Consider the following 17217-nt stretch of genomic DNA (forward strand, 5'->3'; position numbering starts at 1 on the left):
ACTGGAAGTCTTGCGTGAATAAACAGAACTGAAGAAGCCTTGGCCGCGGTTCTCAAACACTAAATACTGAAGACAACATGGTTTGCTTCAGCTGACAAAGTATAATACACAACTACCACAAGCAATTCAAAGCATGTGAACACATAAGAGAGCAAATACACACCACAATAAAGCACCTGTTTTTTTTTAAATCAGGAAAACGGCACAACGCACTATTCTCACGGGCGGGTCTTATTTTGCTGCTGCTGGTTTATCTGTTAATAAAAACCGCCAGGCTAGGCCACACACACCACACCAAAATCCCAACAATATTTACAAAAACACAGAGGAGCCAGAGATCGATTGTTTAGAGTTCACGCTGTGTTGCAGGCAGAGCTCAGGTGATCAGCTCCGCACACAAGCAGCGCGACACAACCGGTCTTTTTCCACAAAGCTTCTCCCCTGTACCCCCAGAGTTTAGTGCAACCCGATCAGTTCCCAAATAATATATACAGAATATTTATAGTTCAGAGTTCGAGAGAACGGTCCAAATGAACCCGTGTCCCTCCGTGAGGACAAGATCAGCAGTTCCTCGGTGAGACGTCGCTCCATTAAAAAAAAGAATAAAACGCGATCTCACCAAACTCCAGTCGTTCGGGTAAATCCTTTTTAGTCCTGGGGTAATCCACTGTCTTTGGTAAATCTACATTGTCCGTAGATTCCACTTAGATCGCGGTGAATCCAGCCAGGGAAAAGGTCCACTCGTCCACCTGTGCCTTCCGTGTGTCTCCTGAGTTCCCCCCGTGTGTCCTCCGTAGAGACATCTAAATGTTCCGCACAGATATCCCACACCTCCGCAGCGTAGATTGGCAGGTGACAAATATACATACATGACATTTATATGTGATGAGAAATAATAACCTCTTTTCTCTCATTTCTAAAACAGCCATGAACGAGAGTGTGCTGCTTCCCACACAGCGTGTGTGGAGCCCGTCACGTGACAGATGAACGAAGAACGAGAACGAGAAGGAATCCACAGCTCTGATCTGTGCAGCCTGAGCAGCCTATCGCATGACAAATGAACGACGGACGAGAAGGAGAACTGCTTCTTACACACTGGTAAAGTTAAAAAATATTTATCATTAAATGAACACATATGTGCAGCGGAGAGGATGAAGTACAGGAACTATTAAAGTATGTATTATTATATTTTATTATTTAATGGCGAATAACACTAAAACATATAATTTTCGAAAGCATTTATATACAGACACACTTTACATTATATACACAATAACTCTACACATCAACAAGAACCAAAGACCACTAATTAGTTATGATAGCGTATGCCGGTTGTCACAAATGAAGGAGGTCAGATATCAGATTCATTTCCTTGTTTGTTTCTCAGTACACAGCCCCGGAGCTGAGCTTCAGCAAATGAGCAATCTATGAATGATCTGTGAACGATCCACGAACGATCCGTTCGTTTGCTGATCATTTGCTGCTGGTCAGATGCCACACAGCCTGAGTGGCTTGGTCGTCATGTGACAAAAGAACGAAGATCCGGGGGCGACTCGTGAACGAATCATATCTGTTTCCTGTCCTGCCAACTGAGCTTATGCGGCTGCCTGCCATGTGTGCGAGAGAACGAATCGCTCACTGAGACATTCTGGGTTGATGTCCAGTACTAGACCTGTTCGTTTTATCTTCTGTGCAAGACTTGTTGAGTTCATCTTCAGGCCTCAATATCCTGAAAAAGAAATTTCTAATCCTCGTCAGCAGTGTCTTCTGGGTTTTATTTGTGCTAAAACCTGTATTTTCTCTGTCACTGCCTGACTTGTGTTGTTGACTGTGGATTTCTTGACTGTACTTGTTCGGTTTATCTTCTAGACAGGACTTGTCAGTTTTATCACCACAAAGAGGCTTGTTGGGTTTATCTCCAGGTCTAGCCTTGTCAGGTTTATCTCCAGGTCTAGACTTGTCAGGTATATTCCACGTCATCCTCTTCAGAGTGGACTTCTCGAGTTTCCCTTTGGGTGTACTGTTGTTTGTGTTGTTTGTATTAGTGCCAATGTTGTTTTGACCAACAAAGCTGCAGGAAGTTGAAGGTGTGGGTTCTTCAACATCTGGAAGTTCACTTGGGTCTGTGGGACTCTTGTTAGGAAAGTGTCTCATGGTCAAAAACTGGTGCCCCAGAGCTTCTATGGGCGTGATTCTCTTTGCAGGATCTGTGTGTAACATCCTTTTAAGAAGGCTTAAAAATGCCCTATTGTCTTTCCACTTCTTGACTGTTTCTGGGTCTTGGCGCATCTTGAGCAGATCATCCACACAATGAAAGTCTTCAGAAATACCACCATAGTCTTCGCTGTGCATACTGTTTGTGGTCATGTATTCATCCCTGGTTTTCAGTTGCCATGTGTGCTGCTTTCCATGTTTTTTCTTCCAGAAAAACCTTTTAGTGTACATCCCTTTATCCAGCACATGTTTAGCTGGCTGACCTTGCATCTTTATAATGATGCTTAATTCCTCAAATGGATCCTGGATAGGAAACAGATGGGAGTTTATATACATGAAAGCCGCCACACATCCGAGAGACCACATATCCACAGCCGTGGTCACTGGGAGGCCCAAGGTTACCTCTGGCGCTGTGTAACCAGTAGGTTGTATGTGGAAACCTTGCTCTATTTCTGACACATCAGAGGCTAAACCAAAATCAATCAGTTTCACCTTTAACGGCTTTTCATGACTAAGCATTATGTTGTCTGGTTTGATATCCAAATGTACAAGACCAATGCTCTTGAGTGCATTCAAAGCCACCAGGGTCTGGTGCAGGATTACTCGAATCTCATCCACAGGTAGGTATGTGTGGTTTTCCATGTAGTTGTGTATATCTGTATTTAACTTTTCCATTGCAATATAAGTGTAGCTGCCTTGCTTGAAATAGCCATAACACTTTACCAAATTGCACTTGTCCGGATCCAAACATCTGAGTTTCTTCAAAACGTTGATCTCCCTCATGGCCATCGATCGATATTCTTTCCTAATACATTTTACTGCCACATTTGTCAGACTGGGAAGCCTGTAACCATTCAACACGGTCCCAAAGCTCCCCTCTCCGATGAAGTTTGTGAGTAAGTACCCTGACATTTTCTGTGTTTTAAACACACAACGGTTGTTACGCATGACATCATAACTTTAAGGATGTCATGACAACCGATGATATTCTAGAATTTTCTCCTAAAACCATGACAACCATCAAAACACAAGAGTCCTTCAAATTACAAATAACATGTAATTGGCTTGTACAGCACAGCATGGCATTAAATCATTGTGTAAATACTGACATGTGCCATCAACAGGGCACAGCAGGAAACATGGGTAAAACAATAAAATTATTATTAAGTTATTAAAATATTCTTGTACACCTACAGTTTAAATTTAAAGTATGTGTTTAGTATGTATTTAGATTTTTCTGCCTAAGTTTACAAATACTAGAACTTATATACCTGGGGTGATATTAAAGGCAATTAAAGCAATGGTGTGAGCTTGCAGGTAGTGTTCACCTTCAATCCACGATCAGGCTTTTTAATTTATCTGTCAGAGCTGTGCTCACTGACCCAGACTAATGCATCATTTCATGTGCATGGGGGAAAGGTTGGGTTAACACCCCAGCCTGTATCTTTCGAGAAATAAAACCCCATTAAGTTACAGAAAGCTGGAGGGCTCCAGCTCAGGACGGGAGGTGAAAAAAAAAAAACACAGAAAATCGCAGATTCACTGGCTATTAAGTCTGAAGGAGCTGCAGCAGATTGGCCCCATATGCAAGCATTTGGACAATTATTTATAACACACAAACAAATCAACCACAACCTTTGTCCTGACGTCAGTGCCACTATATAAGTATCCATCCTCATGCAGTTTCTCTTGCCAAGTTTGCTTGTGCCATCTCTCTCTATCAATACATTTATTATTTTTATTTTCAATAGCCAGTTATTTTTAACTGCTAGACTGCTGCTCTGCCTTTTTCACCATATTGCAACACAACCACGACATGACACACACACACAAAGCAGTGTTTCCCCATCCTTGAAATTAGGGAGCAGCCAACCCCTCCAACTTACCTTATTTACCTTATTTACCTTATTTGCACGATGACATGTGGTTTCTGTCTCTACATGGTGGTGTTTTTATAATTCACTGCTGCTGTCTGCACACATGGGCCCGGTGCGCATATACACAGATTGTCATTTTAATGTGTTTAATTTGTTTGGCTCTCAGCATATCACTAAAACAATATATATACAAAGCATAAACCAGTAAACTGAACATGATTATTGATGAGTTACATTTTTCCAGCAGGTACCAGAGAAACAGTACCATTGCACCCATGATTATTAGACCAGAATCTTGCATGTGCGTGTGAGATGAAATCAAACGTTGACCACAAAACAAGTCTTAATTGAGAAGAAACAAAAAGATTCTTCATTCTTTGGTGTCCTTTCAAAGCTCAGTAAAGCTGGATGTTGTATATAGCATCTCTCCACTGTATACTTCTTGTAAATCATGTCATGCCTTAAGAACTGTTCCTGTTGCCTTTCCACCACATCCAACCAGTTTGACCGTTAACACAGAACCTCCGCTCACTAGACATGGTCTCCACTTTCTCAGGTCATCTTTGCATGCCTGTCTGCACAAATGCACTGAGTTTCTGTGTGTCTGATAATCTGTGGTAAGATTACATGTTAGATTGAAAAAAGATTACAGATGTGTTCCCTTTTTGACTGTCATGACATTAATAAATACAAATAAAAAGAGATGTGCATCATTTGATTATTTGTTGATATCATTATTATTAGCCATGCACAAACTTACACTAACAGCAGCAAGACCCAGAAGCAGACTGACAGCTTAGGTTGAGGGTTTCTTTAATGAACTAAACGACAGCAGAGGAGGCAGTTGTGGGCAGGAGAGGGAGTCCAGATGAGGTCCAGGTGTACCAGCAGCCAGCACCCAGGAAACCACGCCCAGCCACTCTGAAACAAAAACACCTCCCACCGAGAGGAAGAGCATAGATAGCAGGCATAGTCAAGTCAAGTCAGCTTTATTGTCAACTCTGCTATATGTGCTGGACATACAGAGAATCGAAATTGCGTTACTCTTCACTCCGCAACATATAACATGTAACTAAAAACTAAAGATAAATATAAAGTGTAAAAAAATGTACCTACAATGAGGCACACACAAAATACAAGGCACATAATGAAGGCACAATGCAGTAAGAGTGCAAAAGATGTGTAGTGCAAGACAGTGCAGTTGGCATAATGTAAACAGTCCAGGAATAGTTTAAGTTATAGCAGCTTATATGAGACTGGTGTGACATGACAGGGTAAAAAGTGGCTGGTACAAAGAGTTCCTATCTTTGGTGGTGTCAGGGAAGGGGGAGAAAGTGGGGCACAGCAGGGAGAGAGTTCAGAGACAGTTCAGCATAGGCATAAGGCCATAAACACAAGATCAAAACATAACTCCAGTACAGTTATGTAGTGGATGAGCAGTGTGCTGTAATGAAAAACAGTTCTTTTGTATAGTCTTCACGGATAGTGAGTCAAGGTTAATGAGTTTGAGGGGGATCAATTTATTAATTGTAACATTTCTAACACCACCACACATAGGTGAGAGAGAGACAGAGACCAGGAAACTGAAGTAAACACTCTAAGTTCAGTTCAGTCATACAAAGAGTCTGTGTTTCACAAAGTGGTCAAACCTGTACCATCAAATCAAAGAAGCCATGAGCAGGAACAAGGGAAACATCACCACACCTTTGACTTTATGTAACAATCATTATCAGATTAGAATTTTCTAACAGATGTTAAAAAGTCACCCTAATAACTACATGCCAATGCATCAACATTTGAATAAATCATTCATATAACTGTTCAGGTTATATACATATAAAATACATAAAAAGACATTTAAACAAGATGGCAGGAGCAAGGTGAAGTCAGGACAAAGGAGATTCATGTTGGCAGGTCTGATTATTTATAAGCCGTGGGCAGCTTATAAATTGTCCAAGTGGAGGACAAGACAGACCATGAATGATTTTAAACATTAAAACATAAAAATGTTTTACCCATAGCGTGCATAAAGCCCTTTACAGACTCAAACTCTCCCCGCCTACACACCTACAGTGAATACTTGCAGCTCCGCCCTGTGTACTTCCTGGGAATGACATGTATTACAGGTTTACCTTGAAATGAAGACAACTGATTGGTTTATACTGAGTCACCTAAAGTGTTTTGATAGGTCAATGACAGCTGATGACAGCCTAGTGCTTTGTCTAACAAATATCAGTGTAGATTAAGGTGTTGTTGCTGCTCACTCAGTGGTTGTTTGAGCAGGACTCCAGTGTAAGTACCTGCTAATATTCTGATTTATCCTTTTGATGGTGCTGTATGTAACTAAGTAGAACTCGCTTTACTATGATTATTACTTAGATTATTCCTAAATCAGGTAGAATAGGTGGAGATTTTTAAATATGATGATCATCTGTTGATTCTTTTTTCAAATTCTAACTTCCTATACTTTCCTTCAGTTGCCAATGGCTGGTCTACCTTCTTCTGAGCCACTCGCAGAAGTAATTAAAGAAGTACTCCAGAACAGTGATCAAACCCTGGCTGTAGAAAAGATCAATGAGTTTTTAGACAAGCAGAACAACATTCCACTCAACATTGCTGTCACTGGAGAGTCTGGCTCTGGTAAATCCACCTTTGTTAATGCCTTCAGAGGCATAAACAATGGAGATGATGGAGCTGCACCCACTGGTTGTGTAGAAACCACCACAGAGGTTACAGCATACCCTCATCCAAACTATCCTAATGTGGTCTTATGGGATCTCCCTGGTATCGGCACCACCAAGTTTCCAGCTAATAAGTACAAGAAGCATGTTGGACTGGAGAAGTATGACTTCTTCATCATCATCTCAGACACTCGCTTCAGAGAAAATGACGTCAGACTGGCTAAGAAGATCAGGAAGATGAAGAAGAAGTTCTACTTTGTCCGCTCAAAGATCGACAGGGATTTACAAAGTGAAGAAATTACGTGCAAGAGTAACTTTGACAGAGAGAAGACTTTAACCAAAATCAGGGACAACTGCATTCAAGGTTAGTTCACACTGAGGACATGTTCCCACCTGTGATGGTGTTCGCCATCATGCTCACACAACCCTAGCTTCCAGACTGCACACACTCACACAGTCTAATGTTGTGATCTTACAGATCTTACTAGAAGCAAATTTAATGTTGAGTTTCTATAGTCACAAACACTCTTTCTCATATGACATAATATTAAATACAATTTCCTTTTTTCATTCTGACCATTATGATGGTGTATTAAGGCCAGATGTCTTTACTAAGATTTGGTCCTTAAGTCCTTTTTAATGAGCACAGTGACCACAAACAGACTGATTTAATTTTATTTTTCTTTTCTTTTCTAACACAGGTCTTCAGAAAGAAGGCTTTGAGTCTCCACAGGTCTTCCTGGGGTCCAGCTTTAACCTCCATGACTTTGACTTCCCTCAGCTACAGGAGACATTAGAGACAGAACTTCCTGAACACAAAAAGGATGCTCTCCTGAGAACCACACCCATCACCAGCCTGGAGATCATCAAGAAAAAAAAAAACGCTTTTAAGTCCAAAATAAAATACTATGCTGCTGCCTCTGCAGTAGGAGCAGCTGTTCCTGTTCCTGGTCTTTCTATTGCTGTTGATGTAGGCATACTTATTGCTGCTATCACGCAGTACGTGGTTGGGTTTGGTCTCGATGTCTCAACGCTGCAGAGACTTGCTGCAAGGATAAATGTTCCTTTTAAGGATCTGATGTCTGTCACAGTTTCACCGCTGGCTGCAAAAAGAGTAACCCGAGACCTTGTCGTGAGGGTGCTGTCTTCACTAGCAGGCACGGCTGCACTGATGGCAACAGAGGAAGGCTCCAGATTAATTCCAATTCTCGGAATCCCAGTATCAATGGGCGTCTCTTTTATCACAACCTACAAAGGTCTGAATCATATCCTCGACATGCTCACTGAAGATTCAGAGAGAGTCTTTAAAAGGGCTTTGACACCTCAGAGTGATGCATCATATTCGTAAACAATATGCTGATATAGATATTCAGTGTGTTAAGGCTTCCTGCTTTCTGTCCAGGTTTTTTCCATTATGTCACACAATCACTGTAAAAAGGTCTGGAGGTGTGGAGTTTCAGTACATTACAGCAGATGATGTTAGTAGGAGCTACTTTGCCAATTTGTTTATTGGAATAATTTGTTTATTTTTGGGTTAGTTAGTTAGTGGGTATTATTTCGCATGTTTATTTAATGTAAATTAGTTATTGATTTAGTTTAATTTATTGTTGCAATTTAGTGTCACTAGGGGGCACCAAGGTTATATTTATTAGGTAAGCAGGTAGACACAGGTAGACCAGAATGCCCTGGGTGGGCTAATGGTTTTTTACCAGCGCAAGAGACACAGCAGGGACAAGTTTGTCTGGTTGTCTGCCTGAACACGGACTAAATAAACCTGCCATCAAAATGATTTTTTGGAATGGACATTGAGTTTTTTCTGCCAAATCCCCACGGTGCATATGAGTGATTGTTTGATTTTAGTTGATCGGTTTTGTTTAGTTAGAGTTTCAAATATTTTCGACAAATAGTCACTACAATGTTAGTAATATGTAACATCCACCAACCACAGCCATAATAACCCAGATAATCTCTTTGTTCTGTTCTTGTACGTTTGATTTATGTCCCCCTCTCTTGTATAAATAAATATGATTCTCCTGTGTAGGTATAAAGTAGTCACATTAGTGCACATGATTTTTTTTCACAAGACATAATTCACTGATGTACTGTGTTACTGAGTCTGTCTGACGCCTGTAAGACTAATTGTGATTAATGTTTGCTGCCCTCTAGTGGTCGTGGTGAGGAAAAAGAACAGATGAAATGATTGCCGATTTGTAATTATTAAAACAATGAACAGCATTGTTTTAATCCTTCTTCTCTGCCATTTCTTCTTTAACCAAAAACAATGTTTGGAATTTCAGGTAGGTACCACTCAGCTGGCTTATCTTAACAGAGGGGAGTGCCAATCAATTGGCACCCCCTGCTTGTGTTGTCCTGCAGACTGTCTGGGATGGAATGATGTTAACCACAGTATAAAATTGTCTGTCTGTGCTCACCAGAAGGAATTTCAGGTAGGTACCACTCACCACTGTATTATTATATTGAGTGTCTGATTATAACTTATGTGGCCAGTCAGGTGCTTTTAGTGAACACTAAAAGTGAAGCAAATAGTAAATCCTCTATTAGTTACACTGAACTACGTCCTCAATAGAAACAGAAGCTCTGACGGCTCTGCACACCTGTTCATGAGTGTAACGCACACACCTGCAACAGACCCACTGATAATGACGCTGGTCATTTGACACGTCACAGTCTGGGTGCATAGAGCCTGACAGTCACCTCCTTCCTGCTGCCACACTAAACTACTTTTCATCTGTACTACACACAGCAGCATGAACACAGCTAAGAAGCCATCGGCCACACTTCAGAACCATGGAGGGTGAACAGCGAGCACACAACCACAGCAAACCAGCACTATGATCAAATATCAAATATCTTACACTATGATGACGGCTGAGTTGGTAAATACACAGATAATTCAGCATCACGACTTTTCTCAGATACACATTAACACAGACTGCAAACAGCAGCAGCAGCAGCAGAGTGAAACCAGTCAGCACGACAGTTCTGTTCTATCTTCAGGGACAGGCAGAGAAACACCATTGAACAGTGCCTGTGATTTAAATGTTAAACTTATTGTGGCTTGTTGAGCTCCTGCACTTTTGTCAAAAACACAATTTCACTTGTCAAATTGTATGTTTTAATTGTCACATTTTGTAATTGTTTTATTGACATGTGCTGCTGACCTATCATTTTATATATATTTTATCAGGTTAAATAAAGGTTGATAGAGACAGCTATGGCATAATATTTGTGAATTTATTGTGAGCGCAGGCGAATAAAAACTCCAAGCATGTCAATTATATGTTGAGGAGAAAATGTGATACTGTAAGGAAAAAATATTTTCGAGCACACAATAACTGAATTTGAGCAGACAAAAACATGTTTCCTTTGCTCAAATAAAGTGTCATCTACACACAAAATTACATATTTCCTTCAGTTTCAGGTTCTTTCTCCTTGCCTTGCACTCTCTCTCCACTTCTCCTTATCTGCATGCCCAGTTCAGCCTTCCTGCTTGCACAACTATTACACACATGCCAGAATTCTGATACACCAGTTTGACATTCATGCTGCCATTCATGGAAGAAAAAGCTGCCTGTGTTTGTAAGTGATATATGTATGCCCAGCTGATGACTACCTGGAGGTATTTATGTCAACTTTCTTCTTTTAGAATACTCAAACTCTTCCTCAGTCTCAAATATGCAGTGAATACTTTACATACATTCTTGTAAATCACGTGATTAGGTATTTAGTTTAGGCTGTTTGCCCTCTGATGACTGTATAAAGTTGTCCAGTAGTTGAACTCATACAGCTTACTGTAACTCTTTTAAAAATCACAAACGTCTCTGCTCAGTCTGTTTTAACAGGACTCCTGTGTAAGTATCTGCCAAAATTCTACTTCCGTTTAATCTTATGTAGTTGAAATTATGTACTCAGATTACTACTGACATGGATTTTGTCTGTGGCAGGTAAGATAGTAAGACAGTAAGAACATCATCCATTAACAGAAGAAATTAAAGAAGCCCTGCAGAACAATGAGTAAAACCTAGCTGTAGAAAAGATAAATGCATTTTTGGAGGAGCTGAACAACATTTCACTCAACATCACTGTCACTAGAGAATGTGGCTCTGGTAAATCCACCTTTGTTAATGCCTTCAGAGGCATAAAAAATGGAGATGAGGGAGCTGCTCCCACTGGTTGTGTAGAAACCACCACAGAGGTTACAGCATACCACCATCCAAACTATCCTAATGTGGTCTTATGGGATCTCCCTGGTATCGGCACCACCAAGTTTCCAGCTAATAAGTACAAGAAGCATGTTGGACTGAAGAAGTTTGACTTCTTCATCATCATCTCAGACAGTCGCTTCAGAGAAAACGATGTCAAACTTCTACTTTGTCCGCTCAAAGATCGACAGTGATTTATATAATGAAAAAAAGAATCAGAGAGAGTTCGACAGAGAGAAGACTCTGATAAAAATCAAGGAGAACTGCATTCAAGGTAAGAGTGCACCAATATTCAATGTTACCCTATTACAATGTTTTTTACAATTTGTTTTCCTTTGACACAACCCTCCCTTCTGTAGCCTACTTCTTGTAAATCAGGTGTTTTACAAACATCACCTCCTACTTGAGAACTGATTGGCTTAGACTATGCCACCTGAAGCGTTTTCATTGGTCACTGCATTGTGATAAAATCCTATAACAGGTAGTTGATCTGACCTGCATAAACCTCATTGGAACTTATTTCATAAGGGAAATGTCTGTATGAGTAAGTATCTGCTAATATTGCAATTTATTCTTTAATAATGTATCAACAGTGTTGAGGTAACTGGTAAATCCACCTTTGTTAATGCCTTCAGAGGCCTAAAACGTGGAGATAAGGGAGCTGCACCTACTGGTTGTAATGAAACCACCACAGAGATTACAGCATATCCCCATCCAAACTATCCTAAGGTGATCCTATGGGATCTCCCTGGAGTTGGCACCCCCAGGTTTCGAGCTGATAAGTACCTGGACAATGTTGGACTGGACAAGTTTGACTTCTTCATCATCATCTCAGCCACTCGTTTCACAGAAAACAATGTGAAACTCGCTCGGGAGATTCAGAAGATGAAGAAGAAGTTCTACTTTGTCCGCTGCAAGATTGACAGTGATTTATATAATGAAGAGCAGGATTTCAAGACCAAGTTTGACAGAGAGAAGACTCTGATGGAAATCAGACAAAACTGCATTCAAAGTAAGTTTCTGAATTAATATTGAATGTTATCCTCTTACAGTGTTAAAATGCAGTTGCATAGGTGTCATTTACAAAGAGTTTGGGCTGGCGCACATATCACAGATGAGTAGCAGCCAGCGGCCAACATGTTTGCTAATGTTCAGGTTAATACTATAGGAGTATTGTGGCCTTAGAGGCCAACAAGAAGCAGATTAGTGTGCACTGGCAGTGTCTGAACATAAATGCAGGCATGCATACACTTTTTTATTATCCCTAAGCATGGAGGGGTAGGCTGGTGCAGCATCACAGTGTGACAGATATGGCACACTGGTAGTGCCAGAACTGACTGTTGTGTTCTGGTATTGCTGCTACAGCGGCTATACTTCAAAATAGAGACACAATTTAAGACCCGTGTTTATATGTATGTAAAAACAAAAAAAACATTAAAAAAAAGCTGTGATTATATTATATTTCAGACATCATGTTCCTGCAAATGAGGAGCCACACAGAATAAAATGCAGGGGTTGCAGCCCCCTAATGTCCCCTCGTGGCACAAACTTCTTTTCATAATTTCGTCCTTTTCTTTTGTATTACATATTTTAACTGTTTTGAAATGTTGAGCTGACCAAACGATAGTTATTCATTTTGTCAGAATTCAGATTTTACTTTATTATCTATACATATTGCATCTATTTTAAATACAGTTGTAGTGTTCATCAGAATATTTGTGTGTTTTCATAAAATTAAAAAAATAAGTTTGACAGAAAGAGTTATTTGATCTATATCCTGATATGTATCATAAAAAAAAAACAATCCTCAAGTCCAGTTGCCTCGATTTAAATCACTTTCCTCATTTTAGCACACATTAATTACTGTACATTGTTTACAGATAATCTGGTGAGTTGACTTAAGAGTTATATTAACTCTGAAACATTTTGTATACTACAAACAGATCTTAAAGCTGAAGGCCTTACGTCCCCAGAGGTCTTCCTGGTGTCCAGCTTTAAACTCGGTAAGTTCGACTTCCCTCTGTTACAGAAGACAAATTCCCGGACACAAGAGGGACGCTCTGCTGTTTGCCATGCCCACCATCAACTCGGAGATCATCACGAAAAAGAAAGAAGTTTTCCAGTCCAGCATTAAATACCATGCCCTGGTATCTGCAGCAATAGCAGCTGTTCCTGTTCCTGACCTGTCTTTTGCTGTTGATCTAACTCTACTGCTTAGAGTTCTCAAAGAGTATATACTTGAGCTTGGTCTTGATAAGTCGTCACTGGAAAGACTTGCTGCCAGCTCAGATGTGCCATATGATGATTTGAGATCTGTCATTAAATCACCACTGGCTGCAGAAAAAATAACCTGTGAGCTCATCCTGAAGGCGTTGACCGCATTAGCAGGCACAGCTGTGCTCATGGCAGCAGAGGAAGGGTCCAGATTCATTCCAATATTTGGAATTCCAGTAGCAATGGGCCTCTCTTTCACCACAACCTACAGAGCTCTGAATCATTTCCTGGATGTGCTTGCTGAAGATGCACAGAGAGTCTTTATAAAGGCTCTGGGTGTGGACACGTCAGTGTGATGCATCATACGGTTTCTAACTGAATACCAGCTGCGAATTTAGTCAAATATAGTTTTTTTTAAAAAAATAAAAACTATATTTGACTTGATTTGAAATAAAGATTAATCACTTTATTATGGCCTCAATCAGTCTCATTTATGTTATTAGTGCAGGACAGGAAATTTGAGAAAAATAAGATATTATTGTGTAAATGTTATAAAATGCTTATTATTGCGATTGTATTGTATAGTTACAATTGTAATTGTAATCATTTACGTAGGTGTATAGCATGTTAGAATCACTGCATTTATTTTGTTGCACACTGCAAGTTTCACCTCACTATTTCAGATTTGTTGGGGCCTCAGTCCTCTTTCTGTTCATGCCAGATCCTCTAGAGCTCTCACACCGCAAGTGCACTGAACTCTGGGTAGTTTTCACTTGAAGCAAAATATCTACTGTAATGCTTGTTAAATTATTACATGTCCATCCATCCATCATCCATTAACTTGCTTCGTCCTGCAGTGCAGGGTCACGTGGAGCCTATCCCAGCTAACTATAGGTGAGAGGCATGCAGACAAACAACCCTCACACTCGCAATTTAGAGTGACCAATTGACCTAGCATCTTTAGAATGTAGGCACAGGGAGAACACAGTGGAAAGATTTACATTATTTATTGCCATAGTTATTTTTTATTGGGTGTCTAAATAACTTGTTTATAAAATGTAAATTACATTTATATAATTCGAATTATGCATTTATAATAGTAATAATTATAATAATTATTATATTTTATATAATTATTGTTTATTGCCATTGCCACGACCACGACCTGCTGCTGCCATGCTTTGTTTGTTTTCACCGACTACAGTCACTACGGCAAGTAAAGAAGGTTATAATACAGTGAAAAAGTCAAAGTGGACCCAGTGCACGTTCACAATGTTCACAATGCGCTGATTAGGTGAACCATACTGCAGACTTTTTTAGCAAACTTTCTAGGTTCGTTTTAAATGGGGTCTGGGTACGGTTGGAGCATTCACACAAAAAATGTGTCATTGATCTGAATTTGAGTTCGAAATACACCATATCTATCCATCCATCCATCCATCTTCTACCGCTTATCCGGGGCCGGGTCGCGGGGGCAGCAGTCTAAGCAGGGACACCCAAACTTCCCTCTCACCAGACACTTCCTCCAGCTCCTCTGGGGGAATCCCGAGGCGTTCCCAGGCCAGCCGAGAGACATAGTCTCTCCACCGCGTCCTGGGTCTTCCCCGGGGCCTCCTCCCAGTGGGACATGCCCGGAACACCTCCCCAGGGAGGCGTCCAGGAGGCATCCGAACCAGATGCCCGAGCCACCTCAGCTGGCTCCTTTCGATGTGGAGGAGCAGCGGCTCTACTCCGAGCTCCTCTCGGGTGACTGAGCTTCTCACCCTATCTCTAAGGGAGCGCCCAGCCACCCTTCGAAGGAAACTCATTTCGGCCGCCTGTATTCGCGATCTCATTCTTTCGGTCACTACCCAAAGCTCATGACCATAGGTGAGGGTAGGAACGTAGATTGACCGGTAAATCGAGAGCCTCGCCTTCCGGCTCAGCTCCTTCTTCACCACAACAGACCGGTACAGCGACCGCATTACTGCGGAAGCTGCACCGATCCGTCTGTCAATCTCCCGCTCCATTTTCCCCTCACTCGTGAACGAGACCCCGAGATACACAAACTCCTCCACTTGGGGCAGGAGCTCTCCTCCGACCCAGAGAGGACAGACTACCTTTTTCCGGTCGAGAACCATGGCCTCAGACTTGGAGGTGCTGATTCTCATCCCAGCCGTTTCACACTCGGCTGCAAACCGTCCCAGTGCACACTGGAGGTCCCGGCTCGATGAAGCCAACAGGACAACATCATCTGCAAAAAGCAGAGATGAAATCCTATGGTTCCCGAACCAGATCCCCTCCGGTCCCTCGCTGCGCCTAGAAATTCTGTCCATAAAAATTATGAACAGAACCGGTGACAAAGGGCAGCCCTGCCGGAGTCCAACATGCACTGGGAACAGGTCTGACTTACTGCCGGCAATACGAACCAAACTCCTGCTCCGGCCATACAGGGACCTAACGGCCCTCAACAGAGGGCCACGGACCCCATACTCCCAGAGCACCTCCCACAAGATGCCGCGAGGGACACGGTCGAACGCCTTCTCCAAGTCCACAAAACACATGTGGACTGGTTGGGCGAACTCCCATGAACCCTCCAGCACCCTGCGGAGGGTATAGAGCTGGTCCAGTGTTCCGCGGCCAGGACGAAAACCACATTGCTCCTCCTTAATCCGAGGTTCGACTATAGGCCTAATTCTCCTCTCCAGTACCCTGGCGTAGACTTTCCCAGGGAGGCTGAGGAGTGTGATCCCCCTGTAGTTGGAGCACACCCTCCGGTCCCCCTTTTTAAAAAGAGGGACCACCACCCCGGTCTGCCAGTCCAGCGGCACTGCCCCCGATTGCCACGCGATGTTGCAGAGGCGTGTCAACCAAGACAGCCCCACAACATCCAGAGACTTAAGGTACCCAGGGCGAATCTCATCCACCCCCGGTGCCTTGCCGCCGGGGAGCTTTTTGACTACCTCGGCAACTTCAGCACAGGTGATGAACGAGTCCACCACTGAGTCATCAGCCTCCGCTTCCATAATGGAAGGCGTGTTGGTGGGATTGAGGAGGCCCTCAAAGTACTCTTTCCACCGTCCAACCACCCCCTCAGTCGAGGTCAACAGCTCCCCACCTCCACTGAATACAGTGTTGGCAGAGTACTGCTTCCCCCTCCTGAGGCGCCGGACGGTTTGCCAGAATCTCTTTGAGGCTGACCGATAGTCCTCCTCCATGGCCTCCCCGAACTCCTCCCAGGCCCGAGTTTTTGCCTCTACAACTGCCCTTGCTGCAGCACGCTTGGCCTGCCGATACCTATCAGCTGCTTCAGGAGTCCCACAAGCCAACCAGGCCCGATAGGACTCCTTCTTCAGCTTGACGGCATCCCTGACCTCCGGTGTCCACCACCGGGTCCGGGGATTGCCGCCACGACAGGCACCAGAGGCCTTGCGGCCGCAGCTTCGGACTGCTGCATCGACAATGGAGGTGGAAAACATAGTCCACTCCGACTCAATGTCTCCAGCCTCCCTCGGAATCTGGGTGAAGCTCTCCCGGAGGTGGGAGTTGAAGATCTCCCTAGCGGAGGGTTCGGCCAAACGCTCCCAGCAGACCCGCACAGTACGTTTGGGCCTGCCGGACCCGTCCAGCCTCTTCCCCCGCCAACGGATCCAACTCACCACCAGGTAGTGATCAGTTGACAGCTCAGCCCCTCTCTTCACCCGAGTGTCCAAAACACAAGGTCGAAGGTCGGCTGACACGATTACAAAATCGATCATCGACCTCCGGCCTAGGGTGTCCTGGTGCCAGGTGCACCGATGGACAACCTTGTGCTCGAACATGGTGTTCGTTATGGACAAACAATGCCCAGCACAGAAGTCCAATAACAAAACACCACTCGGGTTCAGATCGGGGAGGCCGTTCCTCCCAATCACGCCTCTCCAGGTGTTACTGTCACTGCCCACGTGGGCGTTGAAGTCTCCCAGCAAGATGACAGAGTCCCCGGTTGGGGTGCCATCCAGCACCCCTCCCAGAGACTGTAAGAAGGTC

At 42.8% G+C, this 17217-nt stretch overlaps 1 protein-coding gene and 1 pseudogene across 1 annotated transcript; both read left to right on the forward strand.

The window, feature by feature from the left end:
• Positions 1 to 6333: 6333 nt before the first annotated feature.
• On the forward strand, positions 6334 to 8570 carry LOC114428081 (interferon-inducible GTPase 5-like). The gene is made up of 3 exons (XM_028396409.1): positions 6334 to 6383; positions 6569 to 7136; positions 7474 to 8570. Exons 2-3 carry the CDS (start codon positions 6575 to 6577, stop codon positions 8118 to 8120), a joined length of 1209 nt encoding a protein of 402 aa, XP_028252210.1. The 5' UTR covers positions 6334 to 6383; positions 6569 to 6574; the 3' UTR covers positions 8121 to 8570.
• Positions 8571 to 9580: 1010 nt separating this feature from the next.
• On the forward strand, positions 9581 to 13565 carry LOC114427848 (interferon-inducible GTPase 5-like; annotated as a pseudogene).
• Positions 13566 to 17217: the final 3652 nt, after the last annotated feature.

Source organism: Parambassis ranga, chromosome 22 (genome assembly GCF_900634625.1).
Source record: "Parambassis ranga chromosome 22, fParRan2.1, whole genome shotgun sequence".
NCBI lineage: Eukaryota > Metazoa > Chordata > Actinopteri > Ambassidae > Parambassis > Parambassis ranga.